The sequence below is a fragment of the Helianthus annuus genome, chromosome 13 (genome assembly GCF_002127325.2).
Source record: "Helianthus annuus cultivar XRQ/B chromosome 13, HanXRQr2.0-SUNRISE, whole genome shotgun sequence".
NCBI lineage: Eukaryota > Viridiplantae > Streptophyta > Magnoliopsida > Asterales > Asteraceae > Helianthus > Helianthus annuus.
This window is the reverse complement of record NC_035445.2, coordinates 143,106,959-143,134,590: the sequence shown is the minus strand read 5'-3', so window position 1 is coordinate 143,134,590 and position 27,632 is coordinate 143,106,959. Positions and strand designations below refer to the sequence as shown.

The window sequence follows — 27,632 nt, the reverse complement described above, 5'->3', positions numbered from 1 at the left end:
AAGACATGTAAGATTCAAGAAACATGAAAAGATTCGCTAAACTTTCAATCAAAGAAAATAACCTTCAAATCCCAGTTCATGAAACAATCCTACAGATGACCAATGGCGCATCTCAAGATTAACCGAACAATTAAAAAAAACAGTTCTAAACTAAACCAACATTAAGACGAAAACCTCTTTTGTTGCAGATACATCAACACACAACACACCATTAATCTACAGAATGGTGTCTAGTTAAGCTGAACTCCAGGACTCTTCTCATCTCCCGATGGCGGCTCGACTACGGTCTTTGGTCTGGAATTATCTCCACCGCCATACAAGAAGCTACTAACCACCACCTGCCACCGGAAAAGAACGTGTGATGTGGTGAAAAATGAAGTAATAATAAATTAAAAAAAAAGAGTAAAGTACATGGATAGTCCCTGTGGTTTTCCAAAATTTTGGATTTGGTCCCTAGCTTTCTAAAAGTACATGGATGGTCCTTGTGGTTTGCACTTTGTAACGCATTTCATCCCAGCCAACAAACCTAAAGGTTTTAGGAGGTCCAAGTTAGGGACTAAATGCGTTACAAAGTGCAAACCACGAGGACCATCCATGTACTTTTTGCAAAAAGCTGGGGACTAAATGCGTTACAAAGTGTAAACCACAGGACCATCCGTGTACTTTTGGAAAGCTAGGGACCAAATCCAAAATTTTGGAAAACCACGGGGACTATTTGTGTACTTTAATCTAAAAACGTGTAGAATGATTACCTGGACTAGGGTGGATGCGATAAGTTTACCGCCAATTGCGCCGCCAATCACTTGACCATCGGCGTTACAAACAGAAATGCTAAGACCACCGGTTCGGTTGCGCGGGCTACCGGTTTCGGCAAGCAGGTAGCAACCCGACAAACATAGTATCTCAAACCGACCCTACAAAGCAGTTCAAAGAGCTATGTAAGAGTTGTGCTCATTCTAATGGGCATCACGTTAGCTCAAACGCTTAGGTTATGCTTTATTTTTAAACGTGTCAAGCATGTAAAATTAGAATTAATTAGCTAAAAAGGAAGCATGTCAAACGATTTAAAAGATGCCCAAAAGTGTATTTTGGATGCACAAAATCCCCTAATCGTTTTATTAAAAAAAAAAATTGTAATTATATTTGACGCTATTTTTTTTGTAATTTTTTTTAACAATTGTACACAAAATGTGTTTCAGGCCAACCCAACCCGGCTCAATATACTTTAGGCAAGAAAACCAGTGCAATAAAGATTCTAAGAGTGCATCAAGATAATTTGTGTTGACTGGTCAAACCTCATAAGCCACAGTTCCACCAGAAGCCGTAAACTGGCGTAATGTCACAGTCGAAACAGAACCGGTGCCCGACAAGACGCAGAGAGCCCTTTGCCTCTGTTGTGCAAATGATATTATCTTTTCTGCAACGTCCTGTAACGTACAAGCTCACAATAAACTTATTAACTTTCAAATTTACGATTCACATTCACCAAGTTCCACAAAAACGTGTTCATTTTCAGGATGACCGGAAATCAATCGCAACTTTTCCTCATAAATTTTCAATCTTTGCCTAGTATTTGTTACTAGGTTTTAATAATATTGTTTCCGGTTCAAAATATTTATCTGTAGATATTTAAATGATCGTCCAAAAAAATTTATAAAATTGTGTAAATGGTTTATTTAATTATTTATTCTCACATACCTCTCCAACTGATATATGGATGATATGAGGTGTGAAAGCCGATCCTGCTGAATTATGCATCCATTCACCTAAACGTCATTTGAACAAGAAAGGAATGAGAAAACGCTCAAGAAATGAGAAGATTATAAAGAGTGAATCGTATATAACTGAAATTGTATTATAAACAACAAATGTATCTCGATCAGCACTACACGAGATCCAAAATGATGCAAAATGTGTAAATTATTCTCCATTTATTATAACAACAAATGAATGTCAATCAGAAAAAAAAAAAAAAAAAAAAAAAAAAAACGCTTCTTTTAAGAATATTCTTCCACTAAAAAAATTCCAACTTCAAGCATCTCCAAAAAAGTTATTAGTAACTTGATTTATCTTTATATAGTATTTAAAGTTAAATAGATTGTTCTCTATTAAAAACTTATATACTATCTTAGTTTGTCTTTATAAAATACTAATAGTTTAATATAAAAATATAGTTAGTCCAATAATGGTTAATTGTTTATAATTTTGTTAAAATATAGCCAAAAGGCGATTGTGGGTCAACCCAAACCGGATTCAACTAATTGAAAATCACATTTCTAAATCAAAATATTTTTTACTAGTTACCCAACCTGCACGACCCATCCATTTTGTCACCTCGAACAAAAGCGTAAAACCAAAATAAACAAACAATAAATGCACGATTTAAATCGCTACCAAGCCCATTGATTTAAAACCAATTATAACCCCCCAAAAAACAGGAATCAAATATTAAGCCCCAAAATCAATTAAATCAAATTAGGCGGTTAACGGTAGACTACAAGCAAAATCTTCACGTCAACTAAAACGTTGTCCAAATTTTACCGAATCCAATACTTTAAACCCAAATTAATCTCTAAATCAACAAAAACCATGATGGGAAGTTACCGGTCACTCGTTATCTACGGCTTATAATTCATAACAACCGATTTACAACAAAATTCTACTAAGTACTAAACTACTAACTAACCAATGCATGCATATTCACAATTAACTGAAGTAAAAACAATAACGCATACAACAACTAAAAAGTCATAAACATACCAACATTTGCAAGCTGCTGCTTCCTTCCAGTACCGCAAGGCCGCCCTCTTTTCTTTTGCGTCGACGGTGTGGTCGGATCAGGCGTCGCAACCACCGGTGCAGGCGTTAGCGCTAGCGCCATGTGGTTCCCATCAGCGGCAACAACCTTTCTAGGCCTCCCTCTTTTTTTCCTTACAACCGACTCATTCCCACTTCCAGGTGTCGGAACCGTAGCTGCACCACCACCACCATCATCACTCACACCGTTACCACCACCGGTCCTGCCACCACCGCCACTACCGCTACCATCCATGTTAAACCCATGAGGGAAATTGTGTGGTTGTGGTGGTGTGTTGTGTTCCAAATGGAATGAAGAACCTACTGAGGGTGCTAACCTCATATTACTATGACCATGGGGGGACAAGTTAGGGTTTGATTGAGTCTTGAAACCAGGTGGTGCGGCTTGAATTTGAAACCCACCACCCTGATGACCCGACCCGACATTAGAACCCGACCCGCGAAACCCTCCATTGAGATAAAATGATGAAATTCCTTCCCTTCCATCCATGCATTTACTCACTAATCTAACACCTACCCACAAAATTTAACACAAAATTGGCAACACCCACCTACAAATCCAACCTAAAAACCCAAAATTGAGCAAACCCACAAAAGATAAATCAAAATTTATCAAGGGTTTAACATGGGTTTTTCAAGAAACATCATGGGACGTCATCCTTAGCCCTAAAATTTCAAGAAACTACAAAAAGATCGAACCTTTTGTTATAAAGATGCAAGCTTTATGAGTTCTACACCAAGAAACTACAAAAAGATTGAACCTTTTGTTATAAAATTAGAGAATGTAGACAATTGGAGCAGACAAACCTGTGTAAGAAGGTGAAAAGGGAGTGTTTTGAAGGTGTTTGTGCAAGCGAAATTGACAAAACCCTAGATTTAAAATTGCAGATGAAGTGAAGGAAAAAGAGTTTTGGGAAAGAGAAATAGGAAGAGAGGGTAAAGACAAAAGTGAGATGGGTTTGAGGTCTTCTGGATTATATAGTGTACTAGAAACTACATGTGACAAATCTTTTTTGTTTATTGAAAAAATTATAAATTAAAGTAATTAGGTGCAAAAGGTCATCACATGTTCCACCTTGGTCAAACCTAAACCAATGAAACTTTTTTAAGGAAAATTGAAAATAAATAATCCAATCTAACTTAATTTAGTCGATGATAATCATAAGTCAGTTATTGGCCGATAATGATCCGAACTGGTCAATTTTTTTTTGTAAAATAGTCCACCGTTAAAATAGCTTAACAGAGTTAAGTTTTTTTTCGCATTACAAACCAATGTTTTGGGGCTTTTGATCAGAACGAGGATACGATAGTCGATTGATGTAAAACTTCATAAATGGTATCATATTATACATAAGACTTTTAGCAGAAAATGTGATATGATATGGGTATTTTTATTAAAAGAATTTTTTTTATGCCTATGATATCTTTTACATTAAAAATTTTGCAATCAAATTTAAATTTGATATTTATGTTTTTTTTTATGTTTAATTTGATATCTTTAGAGTTAACTTAGGATTCGTTTAACGGCCTGTACATTTGGATAAATATTTAATGTGTCCCCGACAGGAGATACTTAGCATTAATTACTTGCTCTAACATTTAACGCATTAATATTTCACTATGTTATGTTCACGACGTAAATGGGTGTCGACGTAGCCATGGTGATGTCAGCATATATTAGGGATCGTGACGTAGGATGATATTCCTTCTTATGAATGTTTCTAACATGCAACCCTTGTAATCATCTTTCATAAATGGATTTTTAGCAATCATGATCATGCAACGTTACCCTTCGTATAATGTCTCAACTACTAACGACGATTACATAAACACAATAAAACATTCCATACCAACCGGAAAAAAACACATTCTTCTTTTTATGCTCCACACGAAAGCCATAATAACTAAATACCACGAGCAACATGAATTCAACTCTTATTTACACATACCCTATATCTTATTTTCACACCCCCTATTGTATACGAGCCGTATAACATTATACGGCCCGTATAGAATGTTTTTTAATAGGAAAATGCGTAGGGAATGTTTTTTGATTTTACTATATACGGCCCGTATATAGTTATACGAGTCGTATACATGTGTATACGATTTGTAAAACGTATACGGCTCAATGGATTTATTTTATGAGGTTTTTGATGTTACCAAATGTATACGGACCGTATAACTATATACGGGCCGTATATAAGGATGTTTTTCCAGTATCCCGTTTTTCCAAAAAAACACAATCATTCTAGGGTTTCTAAACTCTTCATCACCTTTAACAATGTCGATAAATGTTGATCGGAACACGCCGCTTAAATCGGAGCACAAGTAGAGTAATGTTACCGATCAGTCCGTTGATGGAAACCTTAGCGATCGCAGAGATCTTCGTGTTGGTTATTTATCGATTCTGCTAGTTATCGTCGGGGATGGGTACAGAAACCACCAAGGGTGATAATGGATTTGTTACAGAAACCACTAGCAGAAGAACCTGACACGTCTTCTATGATGATCCGAAACATTCCGAATAACTAGCAGAAGCACCCGACACAAACAAGTTCTCCATAGTTTGTTATTCAGATCTCTATTCGGTCATCTTTCCAAACTACAACACACGATAACTTTAAATTTTATATTGTGTGATTTGACCAGGAAAGGATTTGAGGTGATTTCTATGTTTAATAAGTTGTCACAGTTGTCAAATTCGTTGCGTGCATTCATATTATTGAGACAACAACAAGTAATAAATGGATTATTGGACTTCTTGTTCCAAATGGAGCTGTAGGATCCGTACTTAAATGTCTCTCTAAAATATGCAACTGAGACCGCCTTGTTAATTTTAATGAAGCAATGAAGATTGAATGTGCAAACCGCAACCGTCTTTGACTACGGAAACGGTGGCTATGGGAAATCACCATTTCCGCTTACCTTAATCACATCTTCCGATCTGGAATTGCAGAACCGTTGTGTATTTGCTTACTGATCTGGAATTGGAGAACCGTTGTGTATCTGAATCAGGTTCTCAAACAAACACCACTAAAGATGAGTTGGTATTGAACCAAGAATATGAAGATCACGGTGCAGACACGTGGGAAGAAAGTCATTGGACTACCGCAAATGAAGTCAAATGTGATCAAACTTGGACATCAGAGGTAAATCTTGAAGCAAATATGTGGTTCCCAATTGGTTACAGAAACCACTAGCAGAAGAACCGACACGTCTTCTATCTATCATGTCATCGACCAACTGCTCGAAATCTCTTTCGTTTCTCATGTTAGGGAGAATGTTCTCGAAATTGAAGGAAAAGGAAAAATGGTTGCTGAAGTTTCGTCTTCTATGATGATTCAAACATTCCGAATAACTACACAATGTAAATGTGGAATTCGTGATGATGTTTGAGAATTAAACGCATGTACGTGACAAAACAAGGATCGTTCTAATAGATTAAAGAGATTAAACAGTTGTCAAATTCGTTGCGGGTTGGTTTTGGGAAGAAAATAAGGGGTTTAAGGTGTTTTGGTAGGTTGAAAGAAGTGAATGATCTTGAAAGATTTGTTGAAATCGAAGAAAAGAGTAACTAGCAGAAGACGTGTCGGGTTCATCTGCTAGTTATTCGGAATGTTTCGAATCATCATAGAAGACGTGTCGGGTTTGTATTTCCCATAGCCACCGTTTCCGTAGTAAAAAACGGATGCGGTTTGCACATTCAATCTTCATTGCTTCATTAAAATTAACAACCTGATTCAGATCATCTTTAGTAGTGTTTGTTTGACAACCTGATTCAGATTTAAACAATGCACGCCTCATTTAATCTTTTTTACTCATTTCTTCGATTTCAACAAATATTTTCAACAATCAGTAAGCAAATACACAACCTGATTCAGATCTCTATTCGGTCATCTTTCCAAACTACAATACACGATAAGTTTAAACTTTATAGTGTGTGATTTGAGTAGGAAAGGATTGGAGGTGATTTATACTTTTAATAAGCTGTCACAGTTGTCAAATTCGTTGCGTTCCAAATGCAGCTGTGGGATCTGTACTTAAAGGTCTCTCTAAAATATGCAACTGAGACCGCCTTGTTAATTTTAATGAAGCAATGAAGATTGAATGTGTAAACCGCAACCGTCTTTGACTACGGAAACGGTGGCTATGGGAAATCACCATTTCCGTTGTGAGGGTTACTCTGTTATATATCAACAAATCTTTCAACATCATTCACCTCTTTCAACCTACCAAAACACCTTAAACCCCTTCTTTTCTTCCCAATACCAACCCGTTGGTATTTAAATACGATGGGTTTAGTTAGATACCAACTCATCTTTATTGATCTTCATATTCTTGGTTCAATACCAATTCATCTTTGTTGATCTTCATATTCTTGGTTCAATACCAACTCATATTTATAGGAGAGTATGTTGATATAGGAGAGGAGATGCAATTGGTTATAGAAACCACTAGCAGAAGAACCCGACACGTCTTCTATCAACTGCTCGAAATCCCTTTTGGTTCTTCGATTTCCCTTCGGTTGAGATCGAGAAGGATGATGTGAATGATAAAAGTTGTGCCAGCAGACTTTTGTCAGTTTATTTAATTCTATACGGGCCGTATAAACTTATACGGCCCGTATACACCATGTGAAAATAATTTACCATCATCGTATAAAATGTATACGATGATGGTATACGGTCGTATAACAGGATACGACCCGTATTCTTTAGGGTAAAAAAATGGTAAAAAGAAGATTATATTTAGGACGTGGTTTAATCTCTTTAATCTATTAGAACGATCCTTGTTTTATCTAGTAGTGTTTGTTTGAGAACCTGATTCAGATTTAAACAATGCACAATAAATCTGTAAAAATACAACTGATTACTCGGTCGAATAATGGCCAATAAGAAACAAATCTGTAAAAATACAACTGATTACTCGCCATTCTCTTGCACCTTTTGCAGACATGCACCTTCAACTATGTTGGTTCGGTTTAGTTTTTTCCGACTGTTTCAGTTATGATTCAATAAATAATATCTGATTGAGAAGCATTAAAACGACTGCGGTTGTCCAATTCCAGATCAGTAATGTAAGGGGAAGCGTTGAGATAACGGGCATCCATCAAGCTCAATACTTCCTACATTATTGAAAATTACTATATCACTCCCACCAGATACATCTTCCAACTTTCAAAATTCAAATCAAACTAACACGAAGTATCTCAAAGGTATCTTATTCATATATTACAAATTAATCATTGAAGGAAAAAGAACACTAGAATATCGATATGGTTGGTGTAAAAGCTCACATTTTACTACATTGACTATGTGTTATACCTGCGAGAAGTAGATGCATTCGAGAATTAAACATGGAATTTGCAATGACGTTTGGGAATTAAACGCATGTACATGACAAAACAAGGATCGTTCTAAAAGATTAAAGATATTAAACCACGTACAAGACAAAACAAGGATCGTTCCAATAGATTAAAGATATTAAACCACGTACAAGACAAAACAAGGATCGTTCTAATAGATTAAAGATATTAAACCATGTACCAGACTGTTTGTCGGGATTCCATTAGCCGAAGAACCCGACACGTCTTCTGTCAACTGCTCGAAATCCCTTTCGACAAATCATAACCTGACATAACCTGCACCTGTCAGTCTGCCATGTCTTTTGACAAATCATCTGCTTCCTGAATCTGAATCTGAAAGTTAACTTTGACTCATAAACCCTTGAATCCCAATGCTTCTCTAAAAAAAATTGTTTCTTTCCTTTTCATGAGGTAAAACCGGTTTCAACATCAACGGTTGTTTATCACCCTGTGTGAGCATTGGAAGCCCGACAAACAGTCTTGCAATTACATCTTCAATCGAGACCGCATTGTTAATTTTAATGATGATTCGAAACATTCCGAATAACTAGCAGAAGAACCCGACACGTCTTCTGCTAGTTATTCGGAATGACAATCAGATGACACACGAATCTTTCAAGATCATTCACCCTTTTCAACCTACCAAAACATATTTGCTTCAAGATTTACGGAAATAGTGGCTATGGGAAATACAAACCCGACACGTCTTCTATGATGATTCGAAACATTCACGAACCATAATGGACTCGGACTCATACTACTCACCCTCCCCTGAGGAAAAGTTTTCCCTTCTGACTCAAGATAAAGCAGTTGGTTTGTGTTCATATTAGCGTTGTTTATCACCCTGTGTGAGCATTGGAAGCCCGACCACTAGCAGAAGAACCCGAAACGTCTTCTAAATCAGATGATAGCAACTAGCTAGGACTAGACCCCTCAAGTTGTCATTCATAACAACTAAGTGGCGTTTTCCGATCAACATTTATCGGCGTTTTCATTGTTGCGAATTTGGTTTCTTCGGTACAGGCTGATCAACCGTCCAGAGAAGAGTATGTTGATATAGGAGAGTTGATGCAATTTTCCAACTCATCTTTAGTGGTGTTTGTTTGAGAACCTGATTCAGATACACAACGGTTCTCCAATTCCAGATCAACGTTTATCGATATTGTTATATGAGATGAAGAAACCCTAAAACGGAACATAATCCCAGATTGTCTAAACAAACTAGCTAGGACTAGACCCCTGAAGACCAGCACTGTTGTCGTTTCGTATTTTCTCCTTTTCTAATTCTCGAAGAATCCCGTAACATGAAGACGTGTCGGGTTCTTCTGCTGGTGGTTTCTGTAAGGATGCATTTCACGGTAAACGATGCAGCTGATGAAACCGAAGCTGTTATTTCGGTTGTTCAGTACTTCCGAGACGATTCAAGTGAGTCCTATGAAGCAAGTGTCTGTCTATTCAATTGAGAGGAATCATTACATTACATCCCCGTTGAAAAAAAATGGTTGTAATGATGGGACCCTTGATTTGAAACGCAATCGTTTGTGACTATGGGAAACACAAGTTTTCTTTTTAAGCTTGATGGATGTCCGTTATCTCAACGCTTCTCCTTACATTACTGATCTGGAATTGGAGAGCCGTTGTGTATTTGCTTACTGATCTGGAATTGGAGAACCGTTGTGTATCTGAATCAGGTTCTCAAACAAACACTACTAAAGATGAGTTGGTATCGAACCAACAAACTCCGAATACTGAAAAACCTACATTCCTTCAACCATTCTAAACCCTAGCTGGAAACAAACCAACAAAATCCGAATACTGAAAAACATCAGCAACCATTTTTCCTTTTCCTTCAATTTCGAGAACATTCTCCCTAACATGATAAAACCGCTTATTCTGCTAGTGGGTTTTATAAGTCAAAGTTAACTTTGCTATTCAGATTCAGATTCAGATTCAGGAAGACATGTCGGCTTCTGTACCCATCCCCGCGTTGATAGCTTCCGTTTTATTACAGTCATACGACACGGCTTTTCTTCTTCAATCTTTGTTACTTGTTAATGTTTTATTTTTTTCTACTTTTAGAAAGGTTTGACCACCTCACGACTGTAATAAAGCAGAACATAATCACAGATTGTCTAGAGAAGCGCTTTTATCATGTGTCATATGTTGGATGGAATATATGGATGGAAAGCCCCCATAGTTTGTTTTTTTTTTGTAGTTTTACAGACGATTTAGAGAAACAGACAATACGTTACGAGATTCTTCGAGAATTAGAAAAGGAGAAAATACGGAACGACAACGGTGCTGGTCTTTTCTCCCACGTATTTTATCAAATAAACTGTCTCGTGTTATTGGCACCTTAAACCCATTACATACTTTGAGAAAAATCCAATTTTCGAGAAATATGGGCCGTATAAGATTATACGGCCTGTATACTATGTTCGTATACATTGTAACTTATTTTCACATGGTATATACGGGCCGTATAAAGTTATACGGCTCGTATAGAATTAAATAAACTGACAAAGTCTACTGGCACAGACTTTGTTAGTTTATTTAATTCTATACGGGTCGTATAACCTTATACGGCCCGTATACACCATGTGAAAATAAGTTTTTTCCGTGTGTTATTATTAGGACCCTTTTAAGGCAAATTGGAAATAAATAATCCCATCTAACTCAATTTAGCCGATAATAATCCAAAGTCAGTTATTGGCCGATAATAATCCGAACTGGTCATTTTTTTTGTAAAATAGTCCACCGTTAAAATAGCTTAACAGAGTTAAGTTTTTTTTCCGAATTACAAACCAATGTTTTAGGGCTTTTGATCAGAACAAGGATACGATAGTCGATTGATGTAAAACTTACCTCGTAAATGGTATCATATTATACATAAGATTTTTAGTAGAAAATGTGATATGATATGGGTATTTTTTTTTAAAAAAAGAATTTTTTTATGCCTATGATATCTTTTACATTAAAAATTTTGCAATCAAATTTAAATCTGATATTTATGTTTTTTTTTATGTTTAATTTGATATCTATAGAGTTAACTTAGGATTCGTTTAACGGCCTGTACATTTGGATAAATATTTAATGTGTCCCCCGACAGGAGATACTTAGCATTAATTACTTGCTCTAACATTTAACGCATTAATATTTCACTATGTTATGTTCACGACGTAAATGGGTGTCGACGTAGCCATGGTGATGTCAGCATATATTAGGGATCGTGACGTAGGATAATATTCCTTCTAATGAATGTTTCTAACATGCAACCCTTGTAATCATCTTTCATAAATGGATTTTTATTTAGCAATCATGATCATGCAACGTTACCCTTCGTATAATGTCTCAACTACTAACGATGATTACATAAACACAGTAAAACATTCCATACCAACCGGGAAAAAACACATTCTTCTTTTTATGCTCCACATGAAAGCCATAATAACTAAATACCATGAGCAACATGAATTCAACTCTTTCAAACCAAGTCGTGCTCGCTAGGTGTCTTGAGCGTATGGTTATAGCTCTCAATCTAAAAAGATGCATTTATCTCTTTATATTGTAGGAAATGAGCCAAGCTCCATCAATATTTCTTGTATTTACCTGATGCAGGTTGTTGCATCCTCTTAGTGTAACATAACAACCCTATATGGTCCATCTTTATCACAATATACATTTGTGATTGAATGAGCTCAAATTCTCATTTGGTGTTTATCTTTTCATTATTTAATATATATATATATATATATATATATATATATATATATATATATATATATATATATATATATATATATATATACTTTCATTCTTTTCTCAAGCTATCACTATTCACTTTTTAGACCATTTATCTCATTATCCATGTCTATTTGAATCATTTATCATATGTTTATAATTTAACATTTTGTATACTGAGATGTTTCACATTCACAATTTTTAGCACACAATTGACATAAAGGTTCACACAATTTAAGGATATACTTGCAAACTCAGTGTTGCGTAATTTTACCTTTACCTTTGGATATTCAATTATCAAGTTTCCACCTTATTTTATGTTTTGTGGAATCAATCATGATTCTAGTTAATGTGTTTGTTTTGAGTATATCATCATAGTGATTGTTTTAATTGACCAAACTCTAAGTAACATTAGACTATGTGTTATGGGGGCTTAATCGGGGGCTTCATTAAGAAAAAATGATGTCATGCGGTGCCACCTAGACGACACGTAGGCGCACCTTTTCACTATTCACATTGTTAAGCGACAAACATGTACATAGGAAAAAACAACTAGGGTTTATTGCATTAGAAAACATAAGCAACAAATGAAAGGGAAATACAAATTATATAGTACGGTAAACTAGCTAATGGGCCAAGCCCACACTAACATCTTTATTCCCCCTCAAACTCACAATGCAATTGTAATAAACATTGACAGTTTGTCACACAAGAACCGAAATTGAGACACCGACTAAGCCTTGGTAAAAATTAAAAACATTTGTAATCTGCAAAGTTGATGGAACAAAGGGAAACGAGATGGTTCCAAGCTAAAGATGATGATGAGTAAAGTGATAATCAATCTTAATATGTTTTGTCTGCTCATGAAAAACATAGTTCTTTGCGATCTGCATGGCATTTTGGTTATCACGATGCAATGAGGTAGGCTGAGAGATAGTGACCCCCATATCACTAAGGAGCGATCATAACCAAACAATCTCGCATATAGCCATAGTCGTAGCATGATACTCAGCCTCAGTAGAAGATCCGGAAACAACATCTTGCTTCTTACTTTTCCATGAAATTAAAGAATCACCAAGGAAATTGTGACAACCGGCAAAAATAAGGGTAATTATGTACAACTTAATTATACATTTAACTGCGTTCGTTACGACTTAATTAATGTGTGATTAGGTCATGTAAAGTCTAGCAATCATAGGACATGGTTAAATATGTCAAACAATATTAATACAATCGCCGCGTCGCGAGAAAACTACAAACTATGTCCAAATATGTTGGCAAAATGCTGAAAACACTATTCACCAGAACACACTATTCATGCCAACTAGTTCCGAAAACTGTCCGAACAAGCGATGAATGGCATGAAAGCATTTTATAGTTGAAATGCAAATAAAAATCCCTAATTAGGGACACCAACTACTAAAATGCTTAAACTTTCTGAAAAATGCACCTAAACATAAAGTGTCCGATCCGCGCCAAACTGTAACGAAAATAAATTGTCCGCAACATTGAAATACATCATTCTAATATCAGTAGCACTCGTAAATTAATATTTTACACCTTAAGTAAGCTTTGGGATATCCGAAACACAAGCTACCGGCACAACGTCGCTATTTGCACAACTTGTCCTTTTTTTATCCGACGGACTAGTAAACAATATTTTTATCACCCTAACGCCTAAACGAAGCATCTAGCGAACTAGTTAATGACAGTTTGGCGTCGTAGACGCCTTGAATAGACGTCATAACCTTCGACGGTAAATTAAAACCATCGCTCCCGGTATTAAACTACAATTTTCGTTTATCACCCGATATCGAATCGGCGAGCGAACTAGTGGTATTTTTACCATCTAAAATTTATACCCACTAAACTAGTAAACTAATTAGGTTTTATTTATAATCCTAAACTATATTTAATACCCTAATTAACCTAATTATCTCTAATGGCTAAAACATCTACCATAATTAACCAATTTTCATCACATGTTGGTTATGTTAAAAAAATAATAATAAAATCTTACACCCCCATACCCAAATCGGCCAACTCCATCCCCCATGTGATCCTACAACCTACATGTAGTATTGATGTAAGAGTATGGTCTTGATTTATTTTATTTGACTAAAGGAAGTTTACATATCATAATTTACCAAAATTCCTCATTATATATTATATAATACTCTAATTTTCAACATTTGTGAGCAATAGGAGTTGTACCATGTGCTTCGTTTCTTTATGTGTATATGGTTGTTGTATGTGTTGCATTAGGGAGTTGTAAGGTGGTATTTTCTGAAACCATTTGCTTTGCTGGTATTCTGTTGTGAGTTTAAGAACCAGGTCGTGGCTTACATTGTACCATTCCTCATAATAATACTTCCATCACTGGTTTTACCCCAAAGAGATGCACATTTGAAGAGAGACTCAGAGGAAGGTATAGAGACATTGAGAGAGAGAGAGAGAGAGAGAAAGCGGTGTATAGAGAGACCGATGAAAGGAATCCGACCACCCCAATCGATGAAGGGGATGATGGCGACGTCTTAAGGCTGAGTTCTCCGCCGACTTCAGCAAACACATTTTTTGGCAGAGAGCATACCAGATTGGATATTGTGTGCCACTGATTTGTACTCGAACCCTAATTTCATAAGGTAATCTTTTCCCCATTTCCTCTCCTCTCATGGTACCATCTTTGTTTTCATCTCTCTTTCTATCTCTAAAATATCGAAACCTCATATGAAATCTGAAGTAAGATAACGTGGATATGGCTGTTACATAGGGTTTAGACTGGGATTTCTCTCAGGTTTTTGACTAAATTGTTGCTGGTGAAGAGGTTTAGGAAGGTACAAGAATACTTGATCAATGAATTATTACTTACTTTTTGAAGTTTTTATCTATTATTGAAATGTATTTAGTGTGATGTTACAATTGTAGTGATGCTTGCTATTGTGATTTGTTTCTCATTGATATTATGTGGTGTGATATTAGAGTTAGGTTGTAGTCTGCATCCTTTCAACATTCTCTAGGTTTTAGGAAAGAGACAACTTGATGCCTTGATTTCAGGTGTATTGATTTTTGAAATTGGTGTGGATATTGTTATTTTTGGTATGAAATCTTGTTATGTTGAATTTTAGAGACGTATGTTTGACTTGAAAGGGTCAATTTAGGTCTAATGTTTGGAGTTTTAGTATAGGTAAAAAACTATTGGGTAAAGTTTGTAGTTGTGATCATTAATACAAACAAATACTTTAAAAGTGACTGTTGTTTATAGTTACTTCTCTGTAGTCAAACTGCCTTGGTTCCTACGCGCCTATGTTCGGCTTTGGTCAGCGCCTCAGCCAAACCGCCTTGAGTGCACCTACGCGCATAGGAGCAGTGAACCAACTTGAACTGGAAATCTGAGCCACCCAGTAATAGCTCAAAATGATCTGAACCAACCTAAATTACCCTAAAACAAGTCCAAAACAGCCTAGAGTAGCCTAAAAATGGTCTGGATAACACATGCTCATTGCCTTCCTCAATACTTTCTTTTTACGCGCCTAGGCGACAAGCTCACCCTATGTGTCTTGAGTGCACCTTAAGCTTTTGACTACCCAGATTTAACAATCTTCTCATTATGACAACTTTGGTCAACTTTTGAAAATTTAACTAAATACGTCATTGAACATTTTTCAATATTAAAAACACAAGTGTTTGTTTCTTATTCCTGCTTGATAACGTGACGTTTTTTTATGCAGTTAATACTGTATCAGCTATAAAATTTGATAAATCTGGAGATCTACTTTCAACTGGAGATCGTGGGGGTTGCGTGGTTTTATTTGATAGAACATAAATAAAACATATATGTTTATATCATTAATTTTCTTAGTAATTTGTTCTTCTAATTTGTTTTAACATAAACCTTTATATTATTTACTGATTCCATTTGTAACATAAACACGTATAACATAGCAGGCTGATAATAGAAGATATCTAGATGGCATGGATTGTTCCAGCAGTCTACACCCCGAATTTCGCTTCAAAACCAAATTCCAAAGTCATGAACTATCGTTTTCATGTTACTTATCTATCTTAAGCCCTTTGTGTGCACATTCATATTCGTTATCCTATAGCAGCGTTGCCCCTTACCGATAACATTATGCACGTTTTATATGTGTTATTTTGTATTCTCTTTGTTTTTAGCGTGTTGCGTCATGACCCTGCTTTGCTAATTATATTGCGAAAGTTGTAGATGCCTTATTGTTATATTCCATTAATATTTTAGTTAATCGCCATTTAGTGCTGTTAATTTGTCTTTAGTTTTGTTTTCCAGAAGTTAGCTATTACTTTCGAATTTTGTAAAAAGCGCGCCTTGGTTCTGTTTTCCAGAAGTTAGCTATTACTTCCATTGATTATTATTTTTTCTATATGTTTTACTCTTGCAGTCTTGCGCACAGGTTAGAAGTTTATCTGAGCAAAGAAAATTTAAAGGAGGTGCATTTTAGTAATAGGTTTTATAAAATAAAATACATGTAATCTTACTTAGAAATGTATTTATTCATTGCACCAAACATGAACTTATGTTGACCGTTTCTGTTTGACAAATTTGAAGTTCAAAAGATTTTGAACAAAAAACAATCAACCTGCTTTGTTTATTCTTGGCCATTACTGTTAATTGAGGCGAGTATTGTTTTTATTTTAAGTTTTGCTGAGTTATAAAAAATAAATTTTACTATTTTAGTGACTAATATGTTTTTTTTAAAATTGTTGGTCCCTGTCTCGAATACGGTTGACAACTTTGGTTGTATGGCATCCCTGATTTATCACCTTACAGAACGATCCGGGGCCGCGCGCCGCAACGCGCGCAAGGTAAATCCTAGTTTCTTTGCAACTTATGAACAACACCAAACATCCCCTCCTTTTCCCCTTCACCTCACGGCACCCAACACCCCCCCTAAATCTCCCCTTTTTCATGCTTCAAACATCTCATTTTAACCTATAAAAAATCCCATTTCAAGGCCATCTAAAAAGCTAGCAAGAATGGACGATCATTAGGAGCTTAATCTTGTCATCTTGGAAGCTTTATTTTCTTATTCATCTTCATCTAGTTCATCCAAGAATCTTGCAAAGTTGTAAGGCTTACACACCCATTTTTTAAGCATGAGTTATTATGTAGATTATGTACAAAATGTTCATCTTGAACCCTACAACAAAACCAAACTTAAAAACACTAATCTTTACATAAAAGTCTACTAAATAAGGTGTATATTGTGTTGATTATGTTAATATGTGTTAGATTATGCTTATGTTGATGTTGATTATGTTAAAGTAAGTTGTTTAAGTGTATGATCTTGTATGATTAAGGTTAAACATGACGATTTAATCATTGTGATGTTTAAATCTAAACAAGATCATTTGTAATCCTTGAACTTTACTACAACAAGATGATGATTTTTCTTACATGTATAACTTTTATAAAAGTTAAAAACCATGGTTTACACCATGATGATCTTGAAAAATATATTAAATGTTAGATAGTTTGTATGTCTTATATGTATTTCTTTAATTCTTTAGGTCCTTATTTGTAACTTGTATCTCTATATATTGTTTAGTCTGTATCAATAATATTCATTCAAAGCAAAACCCTTTAATGGTATCAGTCATTATTCACTGAAGTGGTTGAAGTTCTCCCCCTCCCTTCGTTTTCCCTCCCCTCTTCCTTTCCTCATGGTTTCCCCTTCTTCTTCCTCAGCCGAACCTGCACCCATGACCAACATCGCTCCTCTCTTAACCTTGAAACTATCATCCACCAACTTCCTCTACTGGCGAACTCAGATGCGTCCTCTCCTGTCTCTTCAGCATCTTCTGCCCCATGTAGATGGAACTTAATTGGCTCCACCGGAAACAATTACTGTTTCGAAAAAGACCGTTGATAACCCCGACTACCAGACATGGGTACGGGATGAACAAAAGGCTATTGTTCTCCTTAATGCTTCTCTCACTGAAGAAGCTTTGTTTGTGACCGTTGGTCTCCCCACGGCTCGAGCCATATGGCTTGCTCTCGAGAATGCCTTCTGTAATTCTTCTGTTAAACGCATCCAGAATCTTCGTGATAATCTGCGAAATCTCCAAAAAGGCAAAAAATCTGTCTCTGAATTCGGTCACACTTTCAAAGCTCTGTGTGATCAGCTTTGTGCGTTCGGGCACCCTGTTGACCCAATGGATCAACTCCACTGGTTCCTGTGTGGACTTGGTCCTGTATTCGAAAGTTTTTCAACCTTGGTCAGATCCGTTCTTCCTCTTCTTGGTTTTGAAGATCTTCTTGCAAGAGCAGAAAGCCATGAATTATTTGTTAAGGCCTTACATGGTTCATCCACACCTCCTGTTGCCTTTTCGGTTCAATCTCCCAATCAGTCCTCCAGTCGTCCTAACCGTTGCTCATCCCAGCATGACGCACCTACTTCTCAAGCCCAGTCAAGGCCCAACTGTTCCAACTCTTCCTCCACTAATGTTCGTAGCCCAAGCCGTTATTCTAATGGTCCTCAAAACCGCAGTCGACGTCCTCCAACATGTCAACTCTGTAGGACACAAGGTCACTATGCCACACAGTGTTCTAAACTTGCTACCTTTGCTACTTCCATGGCACCCAATGAAGAACAACTTGTGCATGCTTTTCATGCTCAATATGGCTTGAACCCCACCATTCCGGACTGGACTTGTGACACTGGAGCATCTGATCACATGATTCCTAACCCAAATAATGTTCAGAACTCCTCATCTGCCCAAGGTAACAAACGTGTCTATTTTGGCAATGGTCACTCCTTGCCAGTATCACATATCGGTAACACGAAAATCCTTGGCTCTCTTAATTTAAATGAGGTGTTAGTTGTGCCTAATCTCACAAAAAATCTTTTATCAATAAGCAAACTAACCAAGGATAATTTTGTTGATGTTCTATTCTCATATCCTCACTTTTACATTCAGGATCGGGGAACCAAACAAGTCATAGCTAGGGGTGTTCATGAGCCGATCCGATCCGATCGAGGGTCTGTTCGTGCTCGGATTGAATTACAACCGATCCGATCGGATCGAATTTGCAATACCAAGCACAAAAGTGATGCTCATGCTCGGTTGAATTTGAATAGAGCGGATCGTTTTCGCTCGGTTTTTCTCAGCACTGAAATTAAAACATGTGTAGCAAAAAAAAAAAAAAAAAAAAAAACTGAAATCAAGACTATTATAAGGTTGCGTTCAATAAAAACAAATCCTAACTTAATTAAAACATGTCCAACACCTTACTAACAAAAGCAACACATAACTAAAATCATGATTCTAAAAATGTTATTAACAATATGAAGAAGCACAAAATAAAGTGCGATATGTGATTGTGTAATAGAGAGGACTTTAGCAAGTTATACCAAGGACTTCACCCTCATCATGAGATCGAACAATTAGATTATGAGATTATTTTAGGAATTAGGAATTTAGGGTTAGATTTTGGTGTGTGGCAGCGGCGAGATATGCAGATCGAACATTCGAACAATCAGTTTATGTGATGGTTTTAGGAATTAGGGATTTAGGGTTAGATTTTGGTATTAAATATTAAGTTGGGCTAGTATATTTTTTTGGCTTTTAGTCTTTAAAATCTATATAATGTAATATATATATATATATATTATTTAATAAAAATATTTGAGCGAAACCGAGCGATCGACAAGCGAGCGGACCTTTGCTCATGCTTGGATTGAATTTGAATTGAACCGATCCGAGCGGCTCATTTACAAACTGAGCGGGAATCGAACGAGCATTTTTCTAGCATTTTTCGAGCGATCGTGGAGCATTTTGGACATCCCTAGTCCTAGCTCAAGGGAGTCTTGAAGACGGTCTCTACGTTCTTCGCAATAATCATGTAGCCCTAATTTCTACTTCTTCGTGTCCTAAATCGTCTTTTGAGTTATGGCATTCACGTATAGGTCATACAATTTTTGCTATTATTACTATGTTAAAAAATAATGGACACTTTTCGTTTACTTCTGTGTTACCTAAACCAGGACTTTGCTCCCCTTGTGAGTTAGCCAAATCCAAACGACTACCATTTTCTAATAATAATAAATGGGCTTCTTCACCCGTTGAGTTAACCATTGTGATTTATGGGGACCATCACCGGTTAAATCGAATGATAATTTTTCTTATTATGTTTCTTTTATAGACGAGTTTTCTTAGTTCACGTGGTTATACCCTTTACGGGCCAAATCAGAATTTGTTGATGCTTTATCTGTGTTTATGCCATTTGTTCAAACACAATTCGCCACAAAAATCAAAACGTTTCAAAGTGATGGTGGAACCGAGTTCACTAACCATAAGGTTCGTTCCTTGTTTGAATCCAATGGCACGTTTCATTGAATGTCTTGTCCATATACCCCTCAACAAAATGGACGGGTTGTACGTAAACATCGACATATTGTTGAAACTGGGTTGGCAGTGTTATTTCATGCTAAACTTTCGGCATCCTTTTGGGTTGAGTCATTCTCTTCCGCGGTATATATTATCAACCGCCTTCCTACACCCATTCTTAATGGTAAATCTCCATTTGAACTTTTATATACTAAAACCCCCAATTATGCTTCGTTTCGTACATTTGGTTGTCGTGTATATCCTTTTTTACATGATTATGCCCCAAACAAACTTACCCCAAGAAGCTTACCATGTATCTTTATTGGCTATTGCTTCAAGTACAAAGGGTATAAATGTTTAGACCCTTGCAGCTCACATACATATATAACTTGTCATGCACGTTTTGATGAAACCTACTTTCCCTATGATGCCACTTCCACTGCCAAACCGATAAATGAACTTGAAATAACAACCTTTCTCGATGCATCCTTCTCTACACCATCTCACACCCCACATGTCCAACCTACTCCTCATCAAATTCCACCCACTACATCATGCATCAATCCCATAACACCGATTTTTTTCCCTGCTACTACATCAACCACACCCCTATAGCTATGGCTCTGATACCAATCTGTCACACCTCAACCGATGGCGGAAACATCGGAGTGAGACGAAATAGATTGCTCGAGACATCATAACACTAATAATTGTGACAAGTATTTAAATAATAAATTTCATTCCATTTCTAAAGAGTCAATTACAAGGATTTGAAGCAAATACAACAGCATGAATAATGAAATACAATACAATAGGAGTACAAAATTTAAAGTATGTATCTAAGCATCCTACTAGATTCCATGCATCACCAACATCATCGTTAAACCCGCAACATGCTTTAAAAGCATAGTTCAATACAAAAGTATTGGCGAGTACATTAGTTTCAGACTCGTGACATATGTATAAAAAGTATTTTCAATCCAACATAGCAAATTGGTATACAAGGTCAAACTATCATGCATAACTAAACGTCAAACCCAAGTATCCACAAGAATAATAGCATCCCTCTATATAGCAATATCGAGACCGTAAAGTATGAATAATAGCATCCCTCGATATAACAATATCGAGACCGTAAAGAATATAACTTAACAAAAACCCCGTCGGGTGGTGTGCTACTCCTATAGCGCTATAATTGTTAAGGCGGGTTAACAAGTAGTATGAATTCTAGCATGAACTTAAGCATAACAAAGCATGTATAAGGATTGATTGAATAAAGCATGTTTGTGAATCATGCATTTTAATAAGTAAAACATGTTGCACCCAAAGTGTATTAAAAGGAAAATGGGTCAAGTGTACTCACAAAATTTCTAAGTCTTCCGATTATCCAAGTATTGACGAGTTAATGAGACTTAGCGTATGAATGGGTTTGGATTGAAGATTAAGGGATGTATAGATTTTGGAATTTAAAGTGTAACAAAGTAAGTATACACGAAAATAATCATTTAGACTTAGTACTCGTTCTTGACACTATAAAACCCATAGGGGTTAGAATGATTTCATAGGTTTAATACCCATTAGAATCGTAACAAATTACTAGGTCTTAGATGATGTAATCTGGTACTTTGACGAATGAACACAATTTCATCATCAAAGGTTCGAATATTTAATAGTATATATAAGTATTATATAGATTATGTAATATATCAATAAGTCCAATAGTTCAAGCATGAGGTAGGAGGATGAATCCTCCATTTAGGAACCTCTTTTGTGTCATAGAAGTCATGTAGGAGGTAGGAAGAACAAGTCTTCCATTTAGGTACCTCTAGGTGTTCACCACTACACTTGATGTTATGAACATTCAAGGAGGGTCATGAACTTACAAGTAATAATGGAATAAGAACAACTAATCTATGAGAAAACATCAAGCAATGTGTGGATTTTCAAATAGGATAGCCCAAGCTAATCCTAAATCACACAATCATCAAGCTTTAAGCTTGAACATCACTTGTGGGTAAAAACCCTAAACAAAATAGAAAGTTTGTGAGGTTTACACCTCTGATTTACATGTCTCAACCTTGTTTTTAAGACTAACTAACCATAGATGTGGTTATAAGCATAAGGACATAGGTTTGAGATGAGATAACTCAAGTTTAAGCAAGATTAACAAAGTTTAGATTAAAACAGAAAGTTGCAGTCCATTTTGGAGCCTTTTTGGTGACATTCCAGACCTTGGTTTTCCATGGAAAACCTGTGGAAATGTTCCTAAGGTCCATCCAAGCAAGTAGGAAAAAGAATCAAAGCAAAAGGTTGAGAAATGAGTGAGATATGCTTGTTTTAGTAACTTATGATGAATATGTCCAACTTGGCGAATTTCAGCTGATTGAGAGTGTTTGAGGGTGAGTTTGAGGTGTTTGAAAAGTGAAAAATGCTTGGAGATGGGTTGGATTTTATAGGGAAGTGATTAGGGTTAGTGGTTGTGAGTATTTATGACAAGAAACACACTTAAAACTCAAGAAAACACAACAAAACCCGCCAATCAGCAAGGCTGATTAAGTCAGGTCGCGGATCCGAGTCCGTGGCGGGGCGCGAAGGAAGAGGCAAGCTCCATCGCGGGTAGCCAGGGACCTTCAAGCGCGATTTTATGTTTTAAAGGTTGTCATTTTGAGTCCCTTAGGTTTTTTTGAATGTTTTAAGGTATTTCAAGGGTGTGTTATGTCATATAAGTATTTGAAGGGGTAAGGTCCCAAAAACCTCGTATTAAGTACTTGGGACCATACCACAACTTCACCTTTTAACCCTCTTTAGACCTTGCGCGACTGCGCACTGGTCCAACAAAGAGAGTTTAAGAAAGACAGCAGATAACACACGCGCGCCAAAAGGAAGTTAATGAGTCCTTGCGCCTTTCTCCATAACAAACAGGGATAAAAATCGCAGATTAACATTTCCACTTAAATAATACCCAGACTTGGATATTATTTACTATACTGATACCACACGATAAGGAGTCACACCGAATTATGGCAATAATCTTCTAGAAGGCTCAATCGTGCACCACCAGACGGTTATAACCGTCTGGGCCACGTGTCATCACCCCGTACTCCTTAGAAGTCACGATGATGGCATGGAATTGGAAAGAAACCTCCACTTGCCCACTTTCCATGCGGCAATACCCCAGCCGTTGATCGAAATCGCGATCCGTGTGCTCTCACAATCTGATCAAGAGAATTAACGGAGGGAAAATAACCGCTTACGGAGTCAACATCTTCCGTTAATATTTCAACAACGAGTTTTCCCGCCCAAACTCCCAGCTATAAATATGAGAGTAATTCAGGTATGAACTTCAAGTTACACTCACTTCATCAATACTTCTTCTTCTTCATAAACACATATTTATTCTTACGCCAGAGTCGGGTCACGGAGAGAACCTCCCTTCTCCCCGTGACGAGGCTAACGGTGTTCTGTTTTGCAGTATTCACCGGAGAAGAAGACTTGTCCCTTCGAATCAAACGAGAGAGAACCACCCTTTTATGCAGAACCTAACCCCCTGGATAATTTGATTCCGGTCATTTATCCAGTGTTTCTTCATTGGCGCCCACCGTGGGGCTCGAACCCACGACCACAAGGTTAAGAGCCTTGAATTCAGATCGAGGACTTGATGGGTGAAATGATAAATTCTCTGCCATATGAAAACAAAGAATGAGGAAAAGCGAATCGAAACGAGAAAAAACAGATGAGACAGAGAAATAGGTGGGCGCCAATGAAGAAATAACCTTCAAGCAAATGAAGGAGTGTTTAATTCAGCTGCCAACGCTAACAGCACCACGAGAAAAGGAACCGCTGATCTTGTATTTATCCGCTGCAGAAGTAGCGGTTGGCGCAGTGTTAATGGTGGAACGAGAGAATATTCAAACCCCAATATATTATATCAGCAAGATGCTCACCGGCCCAGAAACACGCTACTCAATGATAGAGAAACTGGTCCTCGCAGTAGTACATGCATCTCGACGACTTCGCCGGTACTTCTCAGGTCATGTTATTACAGTTCTCACTAACTATCACTTGGGGCAAATTTTATCCAAACCAGATGTCGCGGGGAGACTGACTAAGTGGGCCATAGAGCTGGGAGGATACATTATCCTATATAGACTGCGACCAGCAATCAAAGGGAAAGTTTTAGCGGACTTCACCACAGAAGTCCCCATAGACAAAGTGCAGGAATGTGAAGCAATCCAAAACCCTGTTCCAGTTTTCGACGATAGGGTCTGGACTCTACACACAGACGGGGCTTCTAATGACGATGGAGCAGGCGCGGGTCTCCGATTGGTCAGCCCAGACGATCACGAACTTACATATGCGATACGCCTGGATTTCCGGAGCACGAACAACGAAGCAGAATACGAAGTGTTTCTAGCAGGCCTTCGTTTAGCGCTTAAAATGGGAGCGAAAAACCTTGAAGCTAACGTTGATTCAAAACTGGTGGCTGAGCAAGTTAATGGGCACTACGATGCGAAAGGTGAAGCTATGGCGCTATATCTGGAACAGGCGCGGATGTTAATCAGCCAATTCCAAACGTTCAAAATAAATCACATAAACAGAAGCGAAAACAAGCATGCGGATGCACTAAGCAAATTGGCTGCCACCAGTTTCAGACACCTAGCAAAGGAGGTGCGCATCGAGGTATTGTCCAATCCTTCTGTTCCTCTCAAACATGTAAACATCATAGTGATCGATAACCCATCCTGGATGTCCCCAATCATCATGTACCTACAGCGTGGCAAACTTCCGGAAGGAAAGGCAGAAGCTAGGAAAATCCAGAACAAGGCAATAAACTACGAGATGGCGGACGGAATTCTATACCGAAAATCATTCATGGGACCGCTCCTGCGCTGTGTTGACAAAACAGATGCGCAATACTTAGTCAGGGAAATCCATGAAGGCTTATGTGGGATACACGCTGGTCCACGCATGGTAGTAGCAAAGATCATGAGCGCAAGCTACTATTGGCCAGGAATGCATGTGGACGCGGTAGAGTTACTACGAAAATGCGCAGCTTGTCAGCGTCACGCGCCAAAAACCCTCCGTCGGAAAAATCCACTCGTACCAGTCACATCCGCTTGGCCCTTTCAGCAATGGGGCATCGATCTTGTTGGTCCATTCCCTGACGCACCTGGCGCGGTGAAGTTCATTATTGTGGCAGTAGATTATTTCACAAAGTGGGTTGAGGCCAAGGCGTTAGCTTCAACCACAGCAATGGTGATCCGCAAATTTATATGGTAACATATTATTTGCAGATTCGGATTACCATTGCGCATCATTTCCGACAACGGTACCAACTTCGCCTCGGAAGATCTTCAGAAATGGTTCAAGGAAATGAAGATTGAACACAACTTTGCCTCTGTGGCGCATCCACAAGCAAATGGGCAAGTTGAAAGTATCAACAAACAAATAGTTGACGGCATAAAGGCAAGACTCGGAACGGCGCACAGAGGATGGGTCGATGAGCTCCCTAGCATACTATGGGCTCATCGTACCATGCCAAAAACTAGTATGGGAGAAACCCCGTTCAGCCTTGTGTACGGATCAGAAGCAGTGATCCCAGCCGAAATTGGCCTTCCGTCGCCACACATGCTTGCCATGGAAAAACAAAACAATGAGAAGGAACAAAGAATGGATTTAGACCTTCTCGAAGAAAGGCGTGAAAACGCCGCCATCGCAAAAGCACGATACAAATCCAAGCTTGAAAAGTACTACAACGCGCTCATACGCGTGTGTACTTTCGTTCCAGGGGACTTCATCTTACGCGACAACGAAGCTTCCAATGCGGAGAAGCCGGGCAAGCTAGCGCCAAAATGGGAAGGGCCATACATCATCAATGAGGTCCTAGGCAAAGGGGCATACACCCTAAAAAGAGTCGACGGAACATCCGTTCCCCGCACCAGGAACGCGCAGCAGTTGCGCAGGTGTTATATATAGCCGAGCTATTCATCAAATCACATTTATACAGGCAATGTATTTTTCTATTTTACTTTGTATTATCGGCTTTACGCCTCATTAATGCAACAATTATCTTTACACATGTTATTGTTTGTTACAAATTGCATATAATTCTTTTGGTTTACGCGAAAACAATATGGTAAACATTGTACGCCTCATAAACAGTCTAAGTAAGCACAACCTCGCGTGAATTTTAGACCTACGTTCACACATGAGCACAGTACCATTCTTATTCGCTCTACCCAAACAAAGTAATTAAACATATGCAACATATTGTAATCCAAACACAAACTTGTGAATTACCAAGGCAGATATGCACAGCAGTGCATCAAAAATATCATTAGTGCAACAAAAGCACTTTAATAAACCATTTACAAAAACACAACAGTGTTTCTTCCCAAATATCAGTCGCAAAATAAACATATCAAAAGAGGTATATACCATTCCCTAAACCTAACCTAATGACAAAAATCAGCAGCAAGATCGACGTCAGCAGCAACCAGATCAGAACGACGTTTGTTCCAGCGATGATACACTATCAAGCATCCACCTTTCTGGATAGTTGGAAAGCGTTCCATCAAATCATCGGCAGATAGTAAGACAACCATTTCATCACCAGCATCTCTTGGCCGACGAGATTCATAACCAAAACCCATAGCTGTGGGAATGATGGAATTAGAAGGCTTTTCGTTTCCGGTAACCACTAGTGGTGGTGAATCAGCAAGAAGGAGGCCTCCGGCGGCCTCATAGACCCTCAAGATCTCCAACAATCTTCGGGAACGAAAGGATTGCCTAGTCTTCATATTCCCAAATTAGGTAAAAAAGTTCAAAACTATCAAATGTATATATAATAGAAGTGTTGACATCGATAAAGGAGAAAGGTTACAATCATGATCAACTATCAAATCATCTCCCCTAAACGGCGCCACAGGAAAAAATGTCATATCTCAATAAATGAAGTCTGACAGCGTCGATACATATACCATGTGACACCTGTGTCACTCCAACCATCAAACAAATGCCAAACCAAGGAAATATTGTATTTCATACTTGGGATTTGTATAAATATGTGTATGCTTTGCACATATCAATTCTTGTTCAATTTCATACTCTACAACGCTTTCTGGAGAATTATACGCAAACTGGTGCATAAACGTACTCAGTTTAATGCGACAAATACTCCGGGAGACCATCATACACTTAACATACCTTAAATAACCTTTACATAACTTAGAAATAAGTTTTGAAGGCTTTGGTATGGCAAAAACAAGTTAATTCGCTTACAGGGACTAAAAGTGTCAAAAAGTGCATAAGTTTGCACTTTCGCGCATAACTCACGTTCTGA

General features: G+C 37.5%; 2 protein-coding genes and 1 long non-coding RNA gene across 3 annotated transcripts; 2 read left to right on the top strand and 1 right to left on the bottom strand.

Annotated features, from left to right (window-relative positions):
• Nucleotides 1-13: 13 nt before the first annotated feature.
• LOC110899596 (AT-hook motif nuclear-localized protein 5) lies at nt 14-3,771 on the bottom strand. Its single transcript, XM_022146479.2, has 5 exons — nt 2,761-3,771; nt 1,699-1,766; nt 1,296-1,427; nt 753-914; nt 14-338 (listed from the first exon to the last, which is right to left on the bottom strand). Exons 1-5 carry the CDS (start codon nt 3,305-3,307, stop codon nt 231-233), a joined length of 1,017 nt encoding a protein of 338 aa, XP_022002171.1. The 5' UTR covers nt 3,308-3,771; the 3' UTR covers nt 14-230.
• An 8,776-nt stretch (nt 3,772-12,547) lies between these two features.
• On the top strand, nt 12,548-16,598 carry LOC110899594. Its single transcript, XR_002570365.2, has 2 exons — nt 12,548-14,760; nt 16,342-16,598. It is a non-coding gene; the product is annotated as an uncharacterized LOC110899594 (long non-coding RNA).
• Nucleotides 16,599-17,662: 1,064 nt separating this feature from the next.
• On the top strand, nt 17,663-20,119 carry LOC110901873. The gene is made up of 3 exons (XM_022148637.1): nt 17,663-17,770; nt 17,846-18,683; nt 20,106-20,119. Exons 1-3 carry the CDS (start codon nt 17,663-17,665, stop codon nt 20,117-20,119), a joined length of 960 nt encoding a protein of 319 aa, XP_022004329.1.
• The last annotated feature ends 7,513 nt before the right edge of the window (nt 20,120-27,632 follow it).